Below are 18,838 nucleotides of genomic sequence, written 5' to 3' on the forward strand. Positions count from 1 at the left end.
GTTACTGGGGGGAAGACAGGAACTTCTTTGCTTAAATTGCATGTGGGGCCTGCTCCTAATGCCACACAAGAACAGCTGGGAGACTGGAGGGACCTCCCTCATAACCCTTAGCTCAGGGGTTAGAGCACTCATTTGGGATGTGGGAGACTACTAGTTCAGATCCTCCCTCAGCCCGATGAGGAGAAGGGATAGAACAGGGCCCTGCTGCCTCTCAGGTAAGTGCCCTAAGCATTGGGCTAGAGAATAGCCTGCTATGGGTCTCCTCAATCTCTCAGACCAAAGTTCTTCCACTTTAATTATTTAACGGAATAATTCAAGAGTAGTTGGGCCAGGGAAAGAGTAAGACTGACTCTAGTGGTTAGGGCTCTCTGTGAGGGGGTGGAGCTTAGCACACCCCTCCTCCCCCACCAGCATCTCCCACTGGCTACATTAGGCAGTTCCCCGCCTAGCGTACTGGCTTTGTGCAATGCGTTGCAAGGCACTGTCTCTCCTCATTCATTGTATGAGAGCCTAGGCGCCTAATTTAGGTTTGTGCTCTCCTAGGTGCCTAAAAATGCAATGCCGAAGTCCCTTTGGTGGATCAGGGACTTAGGCTGTCAGACACACATCCACAAAGCTATTGATGCTCCTGACTTCCATTGAAATCAGTGGTGGTTAGCTGCCTAAGTACCTTTGTGGGTCTGTGCCTCCGTGCCTCCATTCCCACTCTACAGAATAGGGATGATACTCATAGAATCATAGAATATCAGGGTTGGAAGGGACCTCAGGAGGTCATCTAGTCCAATCCCCTGTTCAAAGCAGGGCCAATACCAACTAAATGATCCCAGCCAGGGCTTTGTCAAGCCGGGCCTCAAAAACCTCTAAGGATGGAGATTCCAGCACCTCCCTAGGTAACCCATTCCAGTGCTTCACCACCCTCCTAGTGAAATAGTTTTTCCTAATATCCAACCTAGACCTTCCCCACTGCAACTTGAGACCATTGCTCCTTGTTCTGTCATCTGCCACCACTGAGAACAGCCGAGCTCCATCCTCTTTGGAACCCCCCTTCAGGTAGTTGATGGCTGCTATCAAATCCCCCCTCACCCTTCTCTTCTGCAGACTAAATAACCCCAGTTCCCTCAGCCTCTCCTCGTAAGTCATGTGCCCCAGACCCCTAATCGTTTTTGTTGCCCTCCGCTAGACTCGCTCCAATTTGTTCACATCCCTTCTGTAGTGGGGGGACCAAAACTGGACACAGTACTCCAGGTGTGGCCTCACCAGTGTCGAATAGAGGGGAATAATCACTTCCCTCGATCTGCTGGCAATGCTCCTACTAATACAGCCCAATATGCCGTTGGCCTTCTTGGCAACAAGGGCACACTGCTGACTCATATCCAGCTTCTTGTCCACTGTAATCCCCAGGTCCTTTTCTGCAGAACTGCTGCCTAGCCACTCAGTCCCCAGCCTGTAGCAGTGCATGGGATTTTTCCTTCCTAAGTGCAGGACTCTCCTTGTTGAACCTCATCAGATTTCTTTTGGCCCAATCCTCCAATTTGTCTAGGTCACTCTGGACCCTATCCCTACCCTCCAGCGTATCTACCTCTCCCCGCAGCTTAGTGTCATCTGCGAACTTGCTGAGTGTGCAATTCATCCCATCATTCAGATTCTTAATAAAGATGTTGAACAAAACTGGCCCCAGGACCGACCCTTGGGGCACTCCGCTTGATACCGGCTGCCAACTAGACATTGAGCCATTGATCACTACCTGTTGAGCCCGACAATCTAGCCAGCTTTCTATCCACCTTATAGTCCATTCATCCAATCCATACTTTTTTAACTTGCTGGCAAGAATACTGTGGGAGACCGTATCAAAAGCTTTGCTAAAGTCAAGATATATCACATCCACCGCTTTCCCCATATCCACAGAGCCAGTTATCTCATCATAGAAGGCAATCAGGTTGGTCAGGCATGACTTGCCCTTGGTGAATCCATGTTGACTGTTCCTGATCACCTTCCTCTCCTCTAAGTGCTTCAAAATGGATTTCTCGAGGACCTGCTCCATGATTTTGCAAGGAACTGAAGTGAGTCTGACCGGTCTGTAGTTCCCTGGGTTCTCTTTCTTCCCTTTTTAAAATATGGGCACTATATTAGCCTTTTTCCAATCGTCCGGGAGTGTTGTGAAGATAAAACACATTAAAAATTGTGTAGTGCTTTGAGATCCACTGATGAAAAGCACTATACAAGAGCTAGGTATTATTGTTGTTATAATCAGAGCCTTTATGACTGTATTTACAAGGTCTTCGTTACTTGCTAATTGTCCAATCATTTTTTCATGTTAAAATCTGTATAAATCTTAAAAAGCAGTTCAGTAACAGAATGTTTTAAAAATATTCAGCATTCATTTCACCTACCATTTATTTATGTTCCAATTTTCTTTTTCCTGTTTCTTTGCCCCCATTTCCCCTCCCTTTGTTATTGGTAAGAACCTCTTCTTATTACTCTTATAGCCTTTGGCAGGATTGACTCATTCTGCTTTATTGCTGTCCTTATCTCCCCCCTGCAATATATCAAAGTTAACCATAGATTTAAAACTGATTAAGCTTTTCATGGTCAGTGACCATTTTTATACCTGAGAAGCACAACTCCATGGGTACATCAGAGAGTTGCAGTTTTTATCCAATACAATTGCCCATTTTTAGCCCACTACATTTCCCAACGTTCTTAGTGCCAGGGCACATTCAGTCCATCCCTTTCCTTTAACTGTTGTGTTTAGGGTCCAAGGTTACTAGCTTGAAGTTGCCACCAAAGTCATTGCATCATGGCCAGGGATCCTAGAAATCCGTTTGCCATGGAAAAATGTGGAATTTGCATTTTTACAGAGAATTTTTAGGTTTTACATTTTGTGAAAAAATAAAAACATATACAGCAGAATCCTGTTTATCCAAGCCTCCATTATCTGCCTCTCCATGTTAACCGAACGACCAGCAGAGGTCGGGCTGTGAGCCCCAGGCGGCTGGTGGTTTTGGTTAATATGGAGAGCCAGATAAAGGAGGCTCGGATAAATGGGGTTCTGCTGTATATCAATAAAACATTGTGTTCAACTGATACTTATATGTATTGTGGTTAGGGAAACTAAAGTTGAGCGTTTTGTTTTAATCATGGAAAAACAAGGATTTTTATGTTTTTTTATTAGAGAATTTAGTTTTTGTTAATCTCAGAAAACTAGGATCCCTGATCATGACCTAGCCCTGCATACTCTGTAGCTAGTTTGACTTGCATTCTGTGGCAGGCTCTTTGATTCTACAGCAGTCCAGAGCAACAGACTGGAAATTGTGTGGCAGCTTCAAAACAAATTTAAAATGGAATTTCTTCGTTAAGTGGTTGTAGATGTGTATTCCACTCAGGTGTTTGTGTCAGACGCACTGAGAGCTGGAGACTTTCTTCCTGCAGCAGTATCCTCTAGGGCAGCTCACACATCCTGCGCCTCCTTGTGGCCTCTTCAGAGGCTATATAAGGGCAACAATGCCCCACCCCTACTCAGTTCCTTCTTACTGCCAGTGGACTAAGTCTGGTCTCCCCATGTGGTTCTGTCTTCACAGTTTGTTTCCTGTGTCACAGCTACTTGGTGAATTTTTGTAGTGTAAGTAGTTAGTAGAAGTTAGTACCAGTAGTGTAGTGTGGATTTAGTTGGTTTTAGTAGGTTATGCAGTGTTTTTATCTAATTCTTTTTTGAACCCTGTTATACTTTTGGACTTCACAGCATCTCCTGGCAATGAGTTCCAAAGGTTAGCTGTGTGTTGTGTGAAAAAGTACTTTCTTATGTTTGCTTTAAACTTAATGCCCGTTAATTTTATTTGGTGACCCCTGGTTCTTGTGTTAGGTGAAGGAGTAAATAACACTCCCTTATTCACCTTTTCAACACCATTCACGGTTTTATAGACCTCTATCATATCCTCCCCTTAGTCATCTCTTTTCTAAGCTGACTGGTCACAGTCTTTTTAATCTCTCCTCATATGGAAGCTGTTCCATACCCCTAATAATTTTCGTTGCCCTTCTCTGTACCTTCACCAATTCTATCTTTTTTTTGAGATGGGTGACCAGAACTGCATGCATTAGTCAAGATGTGGGCGTACCACGGATTTATATAGTGGCATTATGATATTTACTGTCTTATTATCTATCCATTTCCTAGTGGTTCCTAACATTGTTAGCTTTTTTGACTGCTGCTGTATATTGAGTAGATGTTTTCAGAGAACTATCTATGATGACTCTAAAATCTCTTTCTTGAGTGCTAATTTAGACCCCATCATTTTGTCTGTATGGTTGCGATTATGTTTTCCTGTGTGCATTATTTTGCAGTTACCAACATTGAATTTCATCTGCCATTTTCTTGCCCGGTCGCCCAGTTTTGAGAAATCCCCTTGTAACTCTTTGTAGTCTGCTTTGGACTTAATTATTTTGAGTAATTTTGTATCATCTGCAAACTTTGCCACCTGTTTACCCTTTTTTCCAAACCCTTTATGAATATGTTAAACAGCACTGATTCCAGTATAGATCATCGGGGGACCTCATTATTTACCTCTCTCCATTGTGTAAACTACCATTTATTCCTACTCTTTGTTTTCTGTCTTTTAACCACATAGTGATCCATGAGAGGATTTTCCCTCTCATCTCATGACTGCCTACTTTGCTTAAGAGCCTTTAGTGAGGGATCTTGTCAAAGACTTTCTGAAAGTCCTAGTACACTATATAGACTGGATCGCCCATGTCCACCTGTTTGTTGAACCCCTCAAAGAATTCTAATAGATTGGTGAGGGATGATTTACCTTTACAAAAGCTGTGTTGACTCTTTCCCATCAAATTGTGTTAATGTATGTGTCTGATAATTCTGTTCTTTATTATAGTTTCAACCGATTTGCCTGGTACTGAAGTTAGGCTTACTGGTCTGTAATTGCCTGAATCGCCTCTGGAGCCTTTTAAAAAAATCTACATTACATTACTAACACGGCTGCTACTCTGAAACCTACATTACATTAGCTATCGTCCAGTCATCTAGTACAAGAGACCTGTTTAAGCAGTAGGTCACATATCACAATTAGTTGTTCTGCAAACCTCCCCCATTGACACCTGAATCTGGGACAGTTCCTCAGATTTGTCACCTAAAAAGAATGGCTCAGGTGTGGGATCTTCCTCAGATCCTCTGCAGTGAAGACTGATGCAAAGAATTCATTTAGCTTTTGCACAATGGCCTTGTTTTCCTTGAGTGCACCTTTAGCACCCCGATCGTCCAGTGGCCACACTGATTGTTTGCAGGCTTCCTGCTTCTGATGTACTTAAAATAAATTTCCTGTTAGTTTTTTTGTCTTTTGCTGGTTGCTCTTCATTCTTTTTTGTCCTGCCTAATTATGCTTTTATGCTTGACTTGCCAGAGTTTATGCTCCTTTCTATTTTCCTTTGTAGGATTTCACTTCCAATTTTTAAAGGATGCCTTTTTGCCTCCAACTTCCTCTTTTACTCTGTTGTTTAGCCATGGTTTCATTTTTTCAGTCCTCTTTCTATTTTTTTATTTGGGTTATGGCACTCCTGGAACCCCATATTTACCACTGGCATATAATTATGATATGTTTCATACAAAGCATGCTGTGTAAGGTATCATATGAAAAGTCATGATCTGCTGAAACTCATTGTTCTGTCCAAATGTGTATATCATTAGTGTGTATCAAGTTATTTTTGCTGTGTGGTTGTTACTGAAATATGTTGTAAGTTTGCTAGTGGCATACAAAGAAAGCAAACCACTCAAAGGAGGGTACTCAGGACAGAGTGTACTCAGTGACCATTAATAAGCAGGGGAATTGTAATCAGGGGATTTACAATTCAAGGACAGTTGCGGAAGCACCCACACTCGGGGGATTGCTCAACTGGGCAATTCAGGGAAGCCCTCCAGGACCTGCCAAAACAAGTGTCTTCTAGGCACAGGGACTATGGATATAGAAGAGGGAACAGTGGCCGCATGGCTTGGCCTCACTCCCTCCACAACTCAACACCTGGAAACATGTCTGGAAGGGGGAAGGTGATCCAGGGTTGGAGGAGAATTCCAGCCTGTGTACTGAAGATCTGTAACCTTCTTGTACTATCAGGGTGAGGCACTGCTTGATTCAAATCCTGTTTAGTTTATAGAGTTTAGATTGTGCGCATACTTTTATTTTCTTTGGTAACCATCTCTATCCTTTATGCCTAAATCTATCTTTCTGTAGTTAATAAACCTGTTTTATGGTTTACCTGAAACAGTGTGTTTTGGTTGAAGTGCTTGAGAAATCTGCTCAGGAACAAGAGCTGGTGCATTTCCTCTCCACGTTGAGGGAGGGGTGACTGGGTTATAAATGTATGCTGGTCAGGCTTCTGACTAGGGAAGGACGGTACAGTCCCGGGAACCAAAGATGGGGAGCTGGGGGAATTGCTGGAGCCTCTCTATTGTTAGTTCATGAGTGGCTGGGAGAAGCATTCATGTAACTCAGCTGGGTGTGCCCCTGCCTGTGGATGTCTGTGTGAATGCAGGACCTATCAGAGGTTTGCAGCTTGTCACGGCATCGCTTGGTGAGAGGGAGCACAGGTTGGAGGGACAGAGGGCTTAGCAGTACCCCAGTTCCAGGCTGCACCCCAGGAAGGCCCCTCACAGTTAGTTTGAGCCTTGTGTTTTTAAATCATCTCCATGTAGTTTGCAGGCATTTCACTCTTGTGACTGTTGCTTTTAATTTCCATTTAACAAGCCTCTTCATTTGTGTAGTTCCCCTTTATGAAGATAAAAGCTGCTGTGGTGAGTTTCTTTGGTATTTTCTCCCCTCCAAGGATGTTAAATGTAGTTCTGTTATGCTCTCTATTACTGATCAGTTCAGCTATATTCATCTCTTGGACCAGATCCTGTGCACCATGTAGGACTAAATCAAGAACTGCCTCTCCCCGTGTGGGTTCCAGGACTAGCTGCTTCAAGAAGCAGTCATAAATGGTGTCTAGAAATGTTATGTAGAGCTCTGCCTCCTTTTTCAAGGCCTCTCTTCCCAATGGTTAAAGACCTTTCTGGGTTCCTTCATTGTCCCTAATTGAGCAGTTTACAGCCTTGCAAAATCATTTGTCTCTGTTTATATTTGTGAGATCTTTCTACTTCTGGATATCCAGTAGAGCCTCTGCACCCTTCCACGGGGATATTTAAGCTGAATAATGGAGAAAACTTCCTGACAGTGAATTGTATGGTATTAGACCATGGAATACTCTCCTGGACATCCCATTACTTGAAACATTTATTTGCAGACAGCATAAAACCCTGTAGATTAGATTGTAGAGAATGATTCTGCGCTGGCATCACAGGAGATAGAGAAGATAGGACCTAATGGATCTTATCCTCCCTAATTTCTGCAGATTATCTATTTCCACTTACTCACTGCCATGGAAAAGGTTATAGATTTCCTGTTCTAAGCTTGTTCCATGGCCTCACCACTGTTGTTCTTGGATGTGGTTATGGAATTACAGAAATGCTGGGTTGCCATCCCCTAATCACTCTCTCTTTTCTCCATAGAAATGTATGCGGCTAAATCCTGATGTTCCTGTCTGGGTCTCCAAACAGCGCATTCTCTGTACCTTGAACCACAGCCTGAAGGATGTTCTGAACTATGGGCTCTTCCAGCCAGCCTTCAATGGCAGGGCTGGAAAGTTCCTGGACGAGGAGCGACTGCTGAGGGAATACCCTCTGAATCCAGACACTCCTGTCCCCTACCTGGAGGTATCTATCTGCCTTTTTATCTGACTTATATGGTCTCCATCATGGTAATGTCTGAGTGCCTCAGAAGTACTAAAAAAGAGTAAGAAAAATCTCTCTTTTTTTGTTGCCAGTGGGAGTGAAAACATGAATGTACCATAATAATTTGGGGGGGTGGGGGTGAGTGTGTTTGCTTGTGTGAAGAAGTTACGGAGGGCAGCTGAGTCACAGAAACGAGCTTGACATTTAGTTCTCAATGTGCCGAGCCTCCTGGTCATTGTTTGTCTTTGCTGGCAATGGGCTCCACAGCGTTGGTCCTGCTCATGTAAAAGTTCTGTCCCTTTTGATCAACAGCATCAAGTGGAGCGTAGCTGTTGTTGAAAGCCAAAGTCGCAGTGGGAGAGGGAGTTTGTCAGGTAGCTAGGGACTGTCTCCTGGAGAACTGGGAATATCAGAACAGAGACCTTGAATTCGATGTTGTATTCAATATGCGTCCATTGCAGAGACATCTTCGTAACACTCTCCTTTCCTGCACCTCAGTTTAACTCTTTGCTGAAACACAGATCAGAGTTCTATCACTTCAGGACTTTTCAGAAAGCATTACACAGTTAACCCTTACAGACTGTTACATACGTAACCCTGAACATAGGTTTTAATAACAGTTCCCTGTCAGCTGCAGCGAGAAAAGGCAACGCAACTTCTTAGTAAACACTTCATACACAGAAAAACATTTTAATCAGTATTTGGAATGCTTAATAGCTTTTATCTAAAAGCTATTATTTAGTAAATCCACCAGTCTTCCTTAGACAGACTTTCACCACTTAGCTGTTAAATATATTTCAATATAAGGTTTCAAAATAATATACATACGTTAGCACACATGCATAATCACATCCCCTCTGATCTTCTTTCAGAGATAATTTCTCAGTTTCTGTCATATGGCCATAATATGCAGCGTGTGGCACCTGGATTCTTCAGACCTTGCGCAGAATAGCAGCTTCTGAGTTATTCTCCAAACACTTCAGAGCCTTGTCAATAAACAAAAGTCTGGGATTCGAACAGGGAGCAGCATTCCAGCCCTTGGGTTAATAGCTGACGTGGTCTACTCAGTTTCTGGTGAGATCAGAAATCTGTAGGCTGTAGCCAAAGTTATACAGGTATTGGGATCAGCATATAAAATATCCCTTTCCTGGCTTTCCCCATAAACTAAGCTGAGACAGATAAAGATTTACAACCCCTCATGTTGCTGAGTCTGCCCCTGTTCTTTCTTTATCTGAGACAAAATCCTAATTTCTTCTTCCACTGTCTGTCTGTGGATCCCACTCATGGTGCACATGCGCCGCTTGCACAGGATTATGGAATGTATTCACCAGCAATGGCCACGAGGGGTCGTGCATGCACCCTGCACACCCTCGTCCTTCCCTCCCAATGGCAGAAAGGCAAAGCAACTCCAACCGCCACTCTGAGCACCCCTTGGCAGAGACTCAGAACAACCTCAGTCTCCCATAAGAGTTAGTTTACTGTAGTTTCTGTAGTTATTAGTTTGTTTCATAGTGTTTCATTTTGAGCCAGCTGGCAAAAAAAAAAAAAAAAGTATTTTCTGTAGATATAATTTAGTAGTTAGGATACCTGGTGCCTGAACCCATATCTCCACATTTCAAGACTTGTCCTTCATGTTGGAGGGGTAATTCCCCTTACTGACTGACATATTGCTTAGGAGAGAGTCATATTCCCTCTAAGTGTGCAATTTCTAACAGATTAAAAAAATACACGCAAAAGGCCAGGGAATCTTGGCTAAAACTTTACCGCCTGGAATAATCTGTGGGCATGATCAGACTCAGAAGTGGTTCAGAAGGAAGAAGTTCAAGATTAGATACTTCCCTAAAAACTCATGCAGTTAGTGTTCAGCCACTATTACCACTCCTGGATTGAAGGGGTCAAAGAGAGCTCCCTCCTCCTCCAAGAGCTTGTAAATGGCACCACAGACACTGTTGCCACATTCCATGATCTGTGCTAGCCGCAGGAGAAAGGAGATTACCTCTAATTTTGCCTCTTGTTTGGCCCTGTTTTCCTTCTCTGGTACCAAGCGAAAGGAAACCACAGAGCCATAGGTCTATGGACATGGCTAAGTTGGCACAATGCAGCTGGCCCTGCAAAAGTAATTGGACTCGGCACGGGAACAACACTGTGCTAAGAAGGCAGCCACTGATTTGTTGGTGGTACCTATGACTTTGGCCCCTCCAGCTAAATCTGCAGCACTGAGAGCTCTTTTGACACAACTCTTTGAATGCCAGCACGCTCACTGTGAGCTCGTTTGCTGTAGATTCATTTAGCATGGGCTCAGTCAGTGCTGACACGCTCACCAGTCACTGGCTCATTCAACACTGTCCTAGATTTCTGTGGTGTTGAGACCTCCTGTACCTGCAAGACCTATTGAAATATCATTACTACCTAGGCAGTGTCGCGAGTTACTCTGGAACTGAAGTCTCCTCTGGTAGATGTCACCTTTTATTTACTGTCTCTGTACCAGGGCCACAGGTACCAGTTTTTGTTGTTGTTGTTGTTGTTCTGTCAGTTTACAGAAAGGTCCATGAGTTCACCTCAGGTGTCGGGATCCCCCAAGTATATCTCCTCTGGAAGTTTTCTTGTCCTCCTCTCTGTCTCCTATTTGCAGTAGAAACCCTTCCCCCAGCCTGGCTCAATTCTCTGTGGGTCAGTCCAGGGATATAGAACAGCATAGGAAGTATTCTTGCTATTTTTCATACAGCGGTCATGTTCCTCAGCCTCCCCATGCTCCTTGGATGCCTCCTTCTTGGCCTGATATGTCATGTCTGTATGGATTCCAGACCTGGCTATTTGGCCATATTAGTTTCATTTTCAGGGACAATTTCCATTACCTACTCCAAGGTCCAGAGACAAATCTCCTAAACCTGAGTTGCCAAAGTCTCTCACTCACCTGCAGGGGAAATCATTCAGGAAGAGCAGCAGCAGATGAATGAAGAAGATGATATAGAGCCATCAGGAAGACCCATCCGCACCTCCTCTTTTTTCATCATTCTCATCAGATGAGGCTATGACTCCTTCTGTCCCTGCTACCATAGATGACTTTAATGCATTTCAGGAGTTGCTTAAGAGAGTGGCTGGAACCTTCTAGTTTCCTCTGGAGATGGCACAAGAAAAGGCATATAAACTATTTCCTATTGTGCAGCCTACATACCAGAGTATGGCAGTATTGCCAATCCAGGAGGGAATTTTAGATCTGTGGGCTATTCCAGCTTCAATCTCTGCCACATCAAAGCATGTGAATTTGAGACATGAAGTTCCATCAAAGGGGTTTGAATTTTTGTTTTTTTTTACTTGCTGTCATCCTTAGTGCAGCCAAGGAAAGATCCAAGCAGTCAGTGAAATATAGGCTGGAGTATAAAACACCCCAAAATTGGGTCTTTGGGGGAGAAAAATCTACTCCTTTGCTAGCCTGCAGGTCAGGATAGACCATGATTAGACCATGTTGGCCAGATAGGATGTATCTGCAGTGGGATTACACCAGAGAACCATAAAGAGGTGTTCAGCTCCATTTGTACAGAGGGTCAGTTAGTAACCAGGACTTTCTCACAAGCTGTTTTGAGGCTGTAGACATGGGAGTGAGGTCAATGGTAACAATTGAGTGAGATCAATGGAGTGACAATGAGAAGAGCTTCATGGTTCTTCGAGTGGTTGCAGATGTGCACTCCACTCAGGTGTGCGTTCGCCCAGCGTGGCAAATCTGGAGAGCTTTGCTTAGCAGTACCCACTGGGGTGGTGACGTGTCCTCTGGCCCTTGTAGCCTTTCCCATGGCACTGCCCCGATCCCTGTCACTTCCCTTTCACCACCTGTGATCTGAGTCGGAGCTTTTCTTGGGGTTCTACTGCATGATTACTGATGACAACAGTGAGATTGCCTGTGAGCTTTTGTAAATAGTTAATGAGTAGTACCACTGTACTTATTTAGTTAGTTCAATAGTTAGTTACTGTTTACTGTATTACCGGGTGCTATGCCCTCACCAGGTTTTAAGCACTCTCCTTTATGTGGGATGGGTCTTCTGAGAACTGGAATTCCCCAAGTGGACATGTTCGCCTCCAACAGGAACAAGAAGTGTCACATTTTCTGTTCCTGAGGGGGGGAAAAGCCTGGCATCCATAGCAAATGCTTTCATGATTCCCTGCTCAAGTCACCAAATCTACGCTTCCATCTTGCGTTTTTGTTCTCAGTGTGTTGTAGAGAATGAGACAGGACAATGCTCGGGTCATCCCAGTAGCTCCAGCCTGGCCTCACCACGTCTGGTACTCAGACCTATTGCTTCTCTCCAACCAGTGATTCATAACTCTACCTAGCCAGGCAGACGTAACCTCCCAGAGTTCCGGCCTAATTCTTCACCCAGGCCCTGCTTGGATGGTTTGGATGCTATGTGGACGTCATCAGTAGAGAGTAGCTGATCATTGGAAATTCAAGATCTCTTGTTACAGAGTAGAAAACCCTTCACTAGGAGAACCTACATGGCCAAATGGAAATATTTTTCCATCTGGTCATCCTCACATGGCCATGCTCCGTTACAAGCTTCTACACTTATGATTCTAGACTATTTACTGTCTTGGAAGCAATCGGGATTGTCCATTAATTCAATCAAGGTTCACTTAGCAGCAACTTCGGCCTTCTATCCACCATTACAGGGAGCCTTAATATTTTTGCATCAGATGGTTCATGATGTATAAACGGTCCTATAAGGAATCTATAAGAAAAATTGCTGCACCATGGGATTTGAACATGGTACTCTCATCCCTTACAGATCTTGAACCAATGTCATCTTGCTTATTGCCTCATTTGTCAGTGAAAACAGCAATCATTTCAGCACATAGAATGAGAGATTCAGGCTCTGATGGCAACCCTCCATATACAATATTTCATGCAGATAGGGTAACAATGAGACCTCGCCCTACATTTATTCTGAGAGTGATGTCGGATTTCTGTATTAGTTATTAAATCCATTTGCCAATGTTTTTTCCAAGGCCTCATTTATCTGTGGGAGAGACGAAGCTACACACCTTGGGTTTTAAAAGAGCACTTCGGTATTATCTTCACAGGACAAGACATATGTGTAAATCACCTAGGCTGTTTATGTAATTTGTTATTAGATCCAAAGTGAAGGCTGTTTCAGCACAAAGACTCTAAATGGGTTTCTGACTGTATTAGAACAGCCTGTGCCATTGATAAGCTGAGCCCTCTACATCATAGTAGAACTCGTTCTACCAGAGGCCAGGTTGCTTCAGCAGCCTGCCATGGTCTTCCGCTTATACGTTCACTCAAAATTATTCTCTGGTGGCGGCTTCTAGCTCAGATGCCCCATTTGGTAGGGTGGTGCCACCAAGTGTTCAGATGAACTCCTACCTTCCATCCTGTGTAGCAGTCAGCTGCTGGCTAATTGCCATGAGCGGGATCCATGCATACAGATATGCGAAGAAAACATGGTTACTTACTGTACAGTAACTCTAATTCTTTAAGATGCTCTGCACATGCGGATCCCATGAGCCACCCTCTTTTCCCGCAGCTCGGAATTTAACATATGAATTCTGGATGCTGAAGGAACTGAGTGCTGGTTGGGGTCACTCCATCTTTTGTGTCCTCGGGAGGGGAAGAGCAAGGGTGTGCAGGGTGCATTTGCCACCCCAATGGGTGCTGCTGGTGAGAACATTCCAAACTCCTGTGCATAGGGCAGGTGCACCATGACTAGAATGGACAGAACATCTTGAAGAAACACAGTTACTGTCAGGTAAGCTAACTTCTGTAAAAGATGGTTACCAATAGCTAAATGTAAACTCCATAAGTTGTATACCCTCCAGGGCTGACAGAATTTCCCCTCCTGGCTCTCCCTGTAGGACCATAAAACACACTGCAGTGGACCATAAATTATCCTGAGAGCTTCCCTTGATTTTTTCCTTCCTCTGAAGCAGCTGATGCTGGCTGCTGTCACAGGTGGGATTCTGAATTAGATGAGCCATGAGTCTGATCCAGTCTGGCAATTCCTATATCCTATACCTGTACTAGCCAGGGATTGAACCTAGATCAGTTCCACCCATTACTTTAGCAGGGGTCTCTGTTTTCTGGGGATAGAGTACAGGCCTTCTTGTTTACTATCTAAAGGGCTCTGTCCATTGGGGATCAAACTGAGCCTTACTTCTCAAAGGAGTTAATGTTGAACAATATTTACTAGGGATAAATATTTTAAAATCAGCAGGTCTGGCTAACTTGTATTCAAGAGACCTAAAAAAGTTGACTGAAGAGCTCTCTGGCTCGCTGATGTTAATTTTTAATAAATCTTGGATTCTGGGGAAATTCCAGAAGACTGGAAGAGTGCTAATGTTGTGCCAATATTCAAAAAGGGCAAGTGGGATGACCCAAGTAACTATAGGACGGTTAGCGTGACATTAATCCTGGGCAAAATAATGGGAAATCTGATATGGGAGTCAATTGATAAAGAGAGTATAGTTAATGCCAGTCAACATGGTTTTATGGAAAATAAATCTTGTCAAACAAATGTGATTTCATTCTTTGAGATTACAAGTCTGGTTGATAAAGGTAACTGTGTAGATGTAATATACTTAGACTTACGTAAAGTGTTTGACTTAGTACCGCATGACATTCTGATTAAAAATTAGCCCAATACAGTATAAACAGAGCACACATTACATGGATTCAGATCTGGCTAAGCAGTATCTCAAAATGTAGTTTTCAGTGGAGAATCATCATCGCATAGAGGTGCGATGTTCTGCGGGGATCAGTAGTAGGCCTGCTGCTATTCAGTGTTTTCATCAGGGATCTGGAGGTAATTATAAAATCACTGCTGATACAATTTGCAGATGACCCAAAGAGGGCAGAGTAGCAAATAATGATAAGGACATGGTAGTCAAACAAAGTGATTAGGATTGTTTGGTAAACTGGGCCCATTAAAAAATGTATTTTAGAACAGCCAAATCCTAAATTGCACTTCTAGGAAAAAGGAATTCAGGCCACATCTGCAGAATGGGGGACTGTAACCTGGAAAGTCATGACACTGAAAAGGATTTAGGGGTCATAGCAGACAAGCAAATGAACAAGAGCTCCCATTGCAAAACTGTGGCAAAAAGGGCTATTGTGATTCTGGGATGTATGAACAGAGGAATAGTGAGTAGGAGTAGGGAGGGATTTTATCCATAGATATGGCACAGGTGAGATTGATACTGGGATCATCGTGGATAGTTCTCTGAAAACATCTGCTCCATGTGCTGCAGCAGCGAAAAAAGCTAGCAGAATGTTAGGAACCATTAGGAAAGGGATAGATAATAAGACAGAAAATATCATAATACCACTATATAAATCCATGGTAAATCCACACCTTGAATACTGCATGTAGTTCTGGTCCCGCCCTCTTAAAAAAGATATATTGGAATTGAAAAAGATGTGGAGAAGGGAAACAAAAATTATTAGGAGTACGGAACAGCTTCCATGTGAGGAGAGATTAAAAAGACTGGGATTGTTCAGCTTCAAAATGAGACAACTAAGGTGGAATATGATAAAGGTCTATAAAATCATAACTGGTGTGGAGAAAGTGAATAGGGAAGTGTTATTTACCCCTTCACATAACCTGAGAATTAGGGTTCACCCAATGAAATTAATAGATAGAAGATTTAAAACAAACAAAAGGAAGTACTTCTTCACAGAACGCACAGTCAACTGGTGGAACTCATTGCCATAGAATGTTGTGAAGAGCAAAAATATAACAGGGTTCAAGAAAGAATTAGATAAGTTCATGGAGGACAGGTCCATCAGTGGCTATTAGCCAATATGGTCATGGATACAGCCCCATGCTCCAAGTGTCCCTAAATCTCTGACTTCCAGAAGCTGGGACTGGACGATGGGGTGGATCACTCGATAAATTGCCCTGTTCTGTTCATTCCCTCTGAAGTGTCTGGCACTGGCCACTGTTGGAAGACAGGACACTGGGCTAGGTGGACCTTCGGTCTGACCCAGTATGGCCATTTTTATGTTCTGGTGTTCACCCTTTAAGAAGGTTGTTGAAAAACAAGTGGGTGCAGAAAAGAGCCACAAAAATTATTCAAGTGCTGGAAAAAATGACTTACAGTGAGAGACTCAAAAGAGCTCTGTCTGATTAGCTTATTAAAATGAAGATTGAGAGGTGACTTGATTACAGTGTCTAAGTACCTTTATGGGGAGAAAATACCAGGTGCTAAAGGACTCTTTAATCTAGTGGAGAAAGGCAGAACCAGTGCCTGGAAGCTGAAGCCAGACAAATTCAAATTGGAAATAAGGCACAGATTTTCAACAGTGTGGGTGATTAACCACTGGTACAAACAATCAAGGGAAGTGCTGGATGTTCCATCTCTTTATGTCTTCAGATCCAAACTGGATGCCTTTCTGGAAAAGATGCTTTAGCCAAACGCAAGTTATTGGGCTCAGTACAATGTTAACTGGAAAAATTCTATGGCCTGTCATGTAGAGGGAGGCAGACTAGATCCTCTGATGGTCCTTTCAAGATCTAAAATCTGTATTAAACAAAGGCTGTTTAACCTGTGAAATGATGTGAGATCTAGAATAATAGAATCATAAAAGTGCAGGGCTGGAAGGGACCTTGAGAAGTCATCTAGTCCTGCACCCCGCGCTGAGGCAGGACCAAGTAAACCTAGACCTTCCCTGACAGTTGTTTGTCTAATAACTTGTTTGTAAAAACCTCCAATGACGGGGATTCCACAACCTCCCTGGGAAGCCTATTCCAGTACTTAATCACCCTTATAGTTAGAAAGTTTTTCCTAATAGCTAACCTAAATCTTATTTGCTATAGATTAAGCCCATTGCTTCTTGTTTGACCTTCAGTGGACATGGAGAACAGTTGATCACCATCTTCCCATTGCTGTCCTGAGTGGCGACACTGAAGTGCTATAGCGGTGCAGCTGCAATGGTTTAAGTGTAAACGTAGCCTAAACATGCACAGTTTTCATTAAACCTTTCCTCATAGAGCAGGTTTGCTAAACCTTTAGTCATTTGTGTTGCTCTCCTCTGGACTCTCTCCAATTTGTCCACATCTTTCTTAAAGTGCAGCGCCCACAGCTGGACACAGTACTCCAGCTGAGGCCTCACCGTGCTGCAGAGATCAGGACGATTACCTCCTGTGTCTTAGGTAATGTCTACAACATGAGCTAGGAGTGTGGTGTCCCCTGCTCAGGTACATATGCTCGGAGTAGCTCGATGAGACCGATCGTGACTATAAATAGCAGTGTAGCATGGCAGCACAGGCAGTGGCAGCAGTGACATGACTGAGCTGTACCTAGTACCTACCCACCAATTTCAGGCAGGTTTGTACTTGGCACAGCTCAGCCATGCTTTCGCTGATGGTGCCTGTGCTACCGCAGCTACACTGCTATGTATACTTGTGCGAGCTCTCACTGAACTACTGCAAGTGTGTGCACAAGAGCAGGGGAATTACACCCCTAACTTGTCGTGTAGACATAGCTTTACATACAAGACTCCTGTTAATATGCACAAGAATATTAGCCTTTTTTGCAACTGCATTACATCGTTGGCTCCTATTCAGTTTGTGATCCATTTTAACCCCCAGACCCTTTTCAACAGTACTGCCGCCTAGGCAGTCCTTCCCCATTTTGTATTTGTGCATTTGATTTTTTCCTTCCTACGTGAAGTACTTTGCACTTGTCTTTATTGAATTTCATCTTGTTGATTTCAGACCAGTTCTCCAATTTGTCAAGGTCATTTTGAATTCTAATCCTGTCCTCCAAAGTGCTTGCAACCCCGCCCAGGTTGGTGTCCTCACAAATTTTATAAGCATATTCTCCACTCCATTATTCAAATCATTAATGAAAATATTGACTAGCACTGGGCCCAGGATTGACCCATGTGGGACCCCACTAGATGTGTTCCCCCACTTTGACAGCAAACCATTCATAACTACTCTTTGAGTACAGTCTTTAAGCCAGTTTTGCCCCCACCGTATAGTAATTGCATCAAGACCACATTCCCCTGTATTGCCCTTGGCTTTTGTTCAGCTTTTGTATCTAACCACCTTCCCTTCCCTTCTCCTCTCCAGTTTCGGTACAAGAGGCGTGTGTACACCCAGAGTCTGCTGGATGACAAGCAGTTTGCCAAGCTCCACACAAAGGTAAGACTGGCATTTAGCCTCAGGGAGCTCGAAGTCTGTATAGCCTATCCAGATAAGTCATAGCCTGTCAGAGAGAATCTCGCTGGCAAAGAGAGTGTCAGAGAAAAAGAGATCTGTGTACATTCCAGACTTCCCCCTTTGGCAGATCTCAAATTCCCCCCTAAAAATGTGTGTTGATTGCCAAGGGCTGGGTTGTGTTACTTAGTGATCTGAGCTGAAGGCCCCCCCATGGAACTGTGGCTGGAAGCCCACCATGGTGACATTGAACTGGTTCCATACTCTCAGCAATCAGTTGTGCAGCTGGATTGAGTTCTGAGGGAGAGGTCAGGGCTAAGCCTCTCTGGGATGGTGAGGCTGGGAGAAACACATGATGGGCCAGCTGAAAAGCTGCTTTATTCGCTGATATTGATGAGTCACTGAATACCAGTACAGCACAATGCCGTACATTGACAAGCATCCTTCCTCTCCCCTGACAGACACTGCAGGGCTTCTCTTCCTCACATACAGAAACAGTATTGCACTGCCTTGTCCACAGGCTTTAACCCATGTGTGTATCTGGACAGGAGCGTCGGATTTCTTTGGGGACTAGTCATCTGGCTTGAACTAAGTTCAGAGTGGAGACCACTTTAGTAAAAAGAGCAAAATAATTTTTTGTGGCTGTTTCCTGGAAGGGAATGTACTTTCCAAGTCCTCCACATCCCAAGTACACTGCAGATGGGTGGTGTGTGTGTGAGAGAGAGTGAGTTCAGACATTACACTGGGAAGAACTTTTTTTTTTTAGGAACCTAGCTGAAACTCGCATATCCTTTTCTCCATAGTTCTTCACAATTCAGACTGAGCAGCTGGGGATCAGGAGATGGTAGCACAGTCATGCCCTTTCAGCTATGGCCAGTCTGTCTGCCATGTG

General features: G+C 43.7%; 1 protein-coding gene across 1 annotated transcript in view; it reads left to right on the plus strand.

The window, feature by feature from the left end:
• SHANK3 (SH3 and multiple ankyrin repeat domains 3) overlaps nt 1-18,838 on the plus strand; it is a 610,715-nt gene that overhangs the window by 53,000 nt on the left and 538,877 nt on the right. Inside the window, exons 2-3 of the mRNA XM_065411947.1 lie at nt 7,550-7,753; nt 17,860-17,931. Of these exons, the coding sequence (XP_065268019.1) occupies nt 7,550-7,753; nt 17,860-17,931 (276 nt within the window). The remainder of the gene's footprint in view (nt 1-7,549; nt 7,754-17,859; nt 17,932-18,838) is intronic.

Source organism: Emys orbicularis, chromosome 1 (genome assembly GCF_028017835.1).
Source record: "Emys orbicularis isolate rEmyOrb1 chromosome 1, rEmyOrb1.hap1, whole genome shotgun sequence".
NCBI classification, from domain to species: domain Eukaryota; kingdom Metazoa; phylum Chordata; order Testudines; family Emydidae; genus Emys; species Emys orbicularis.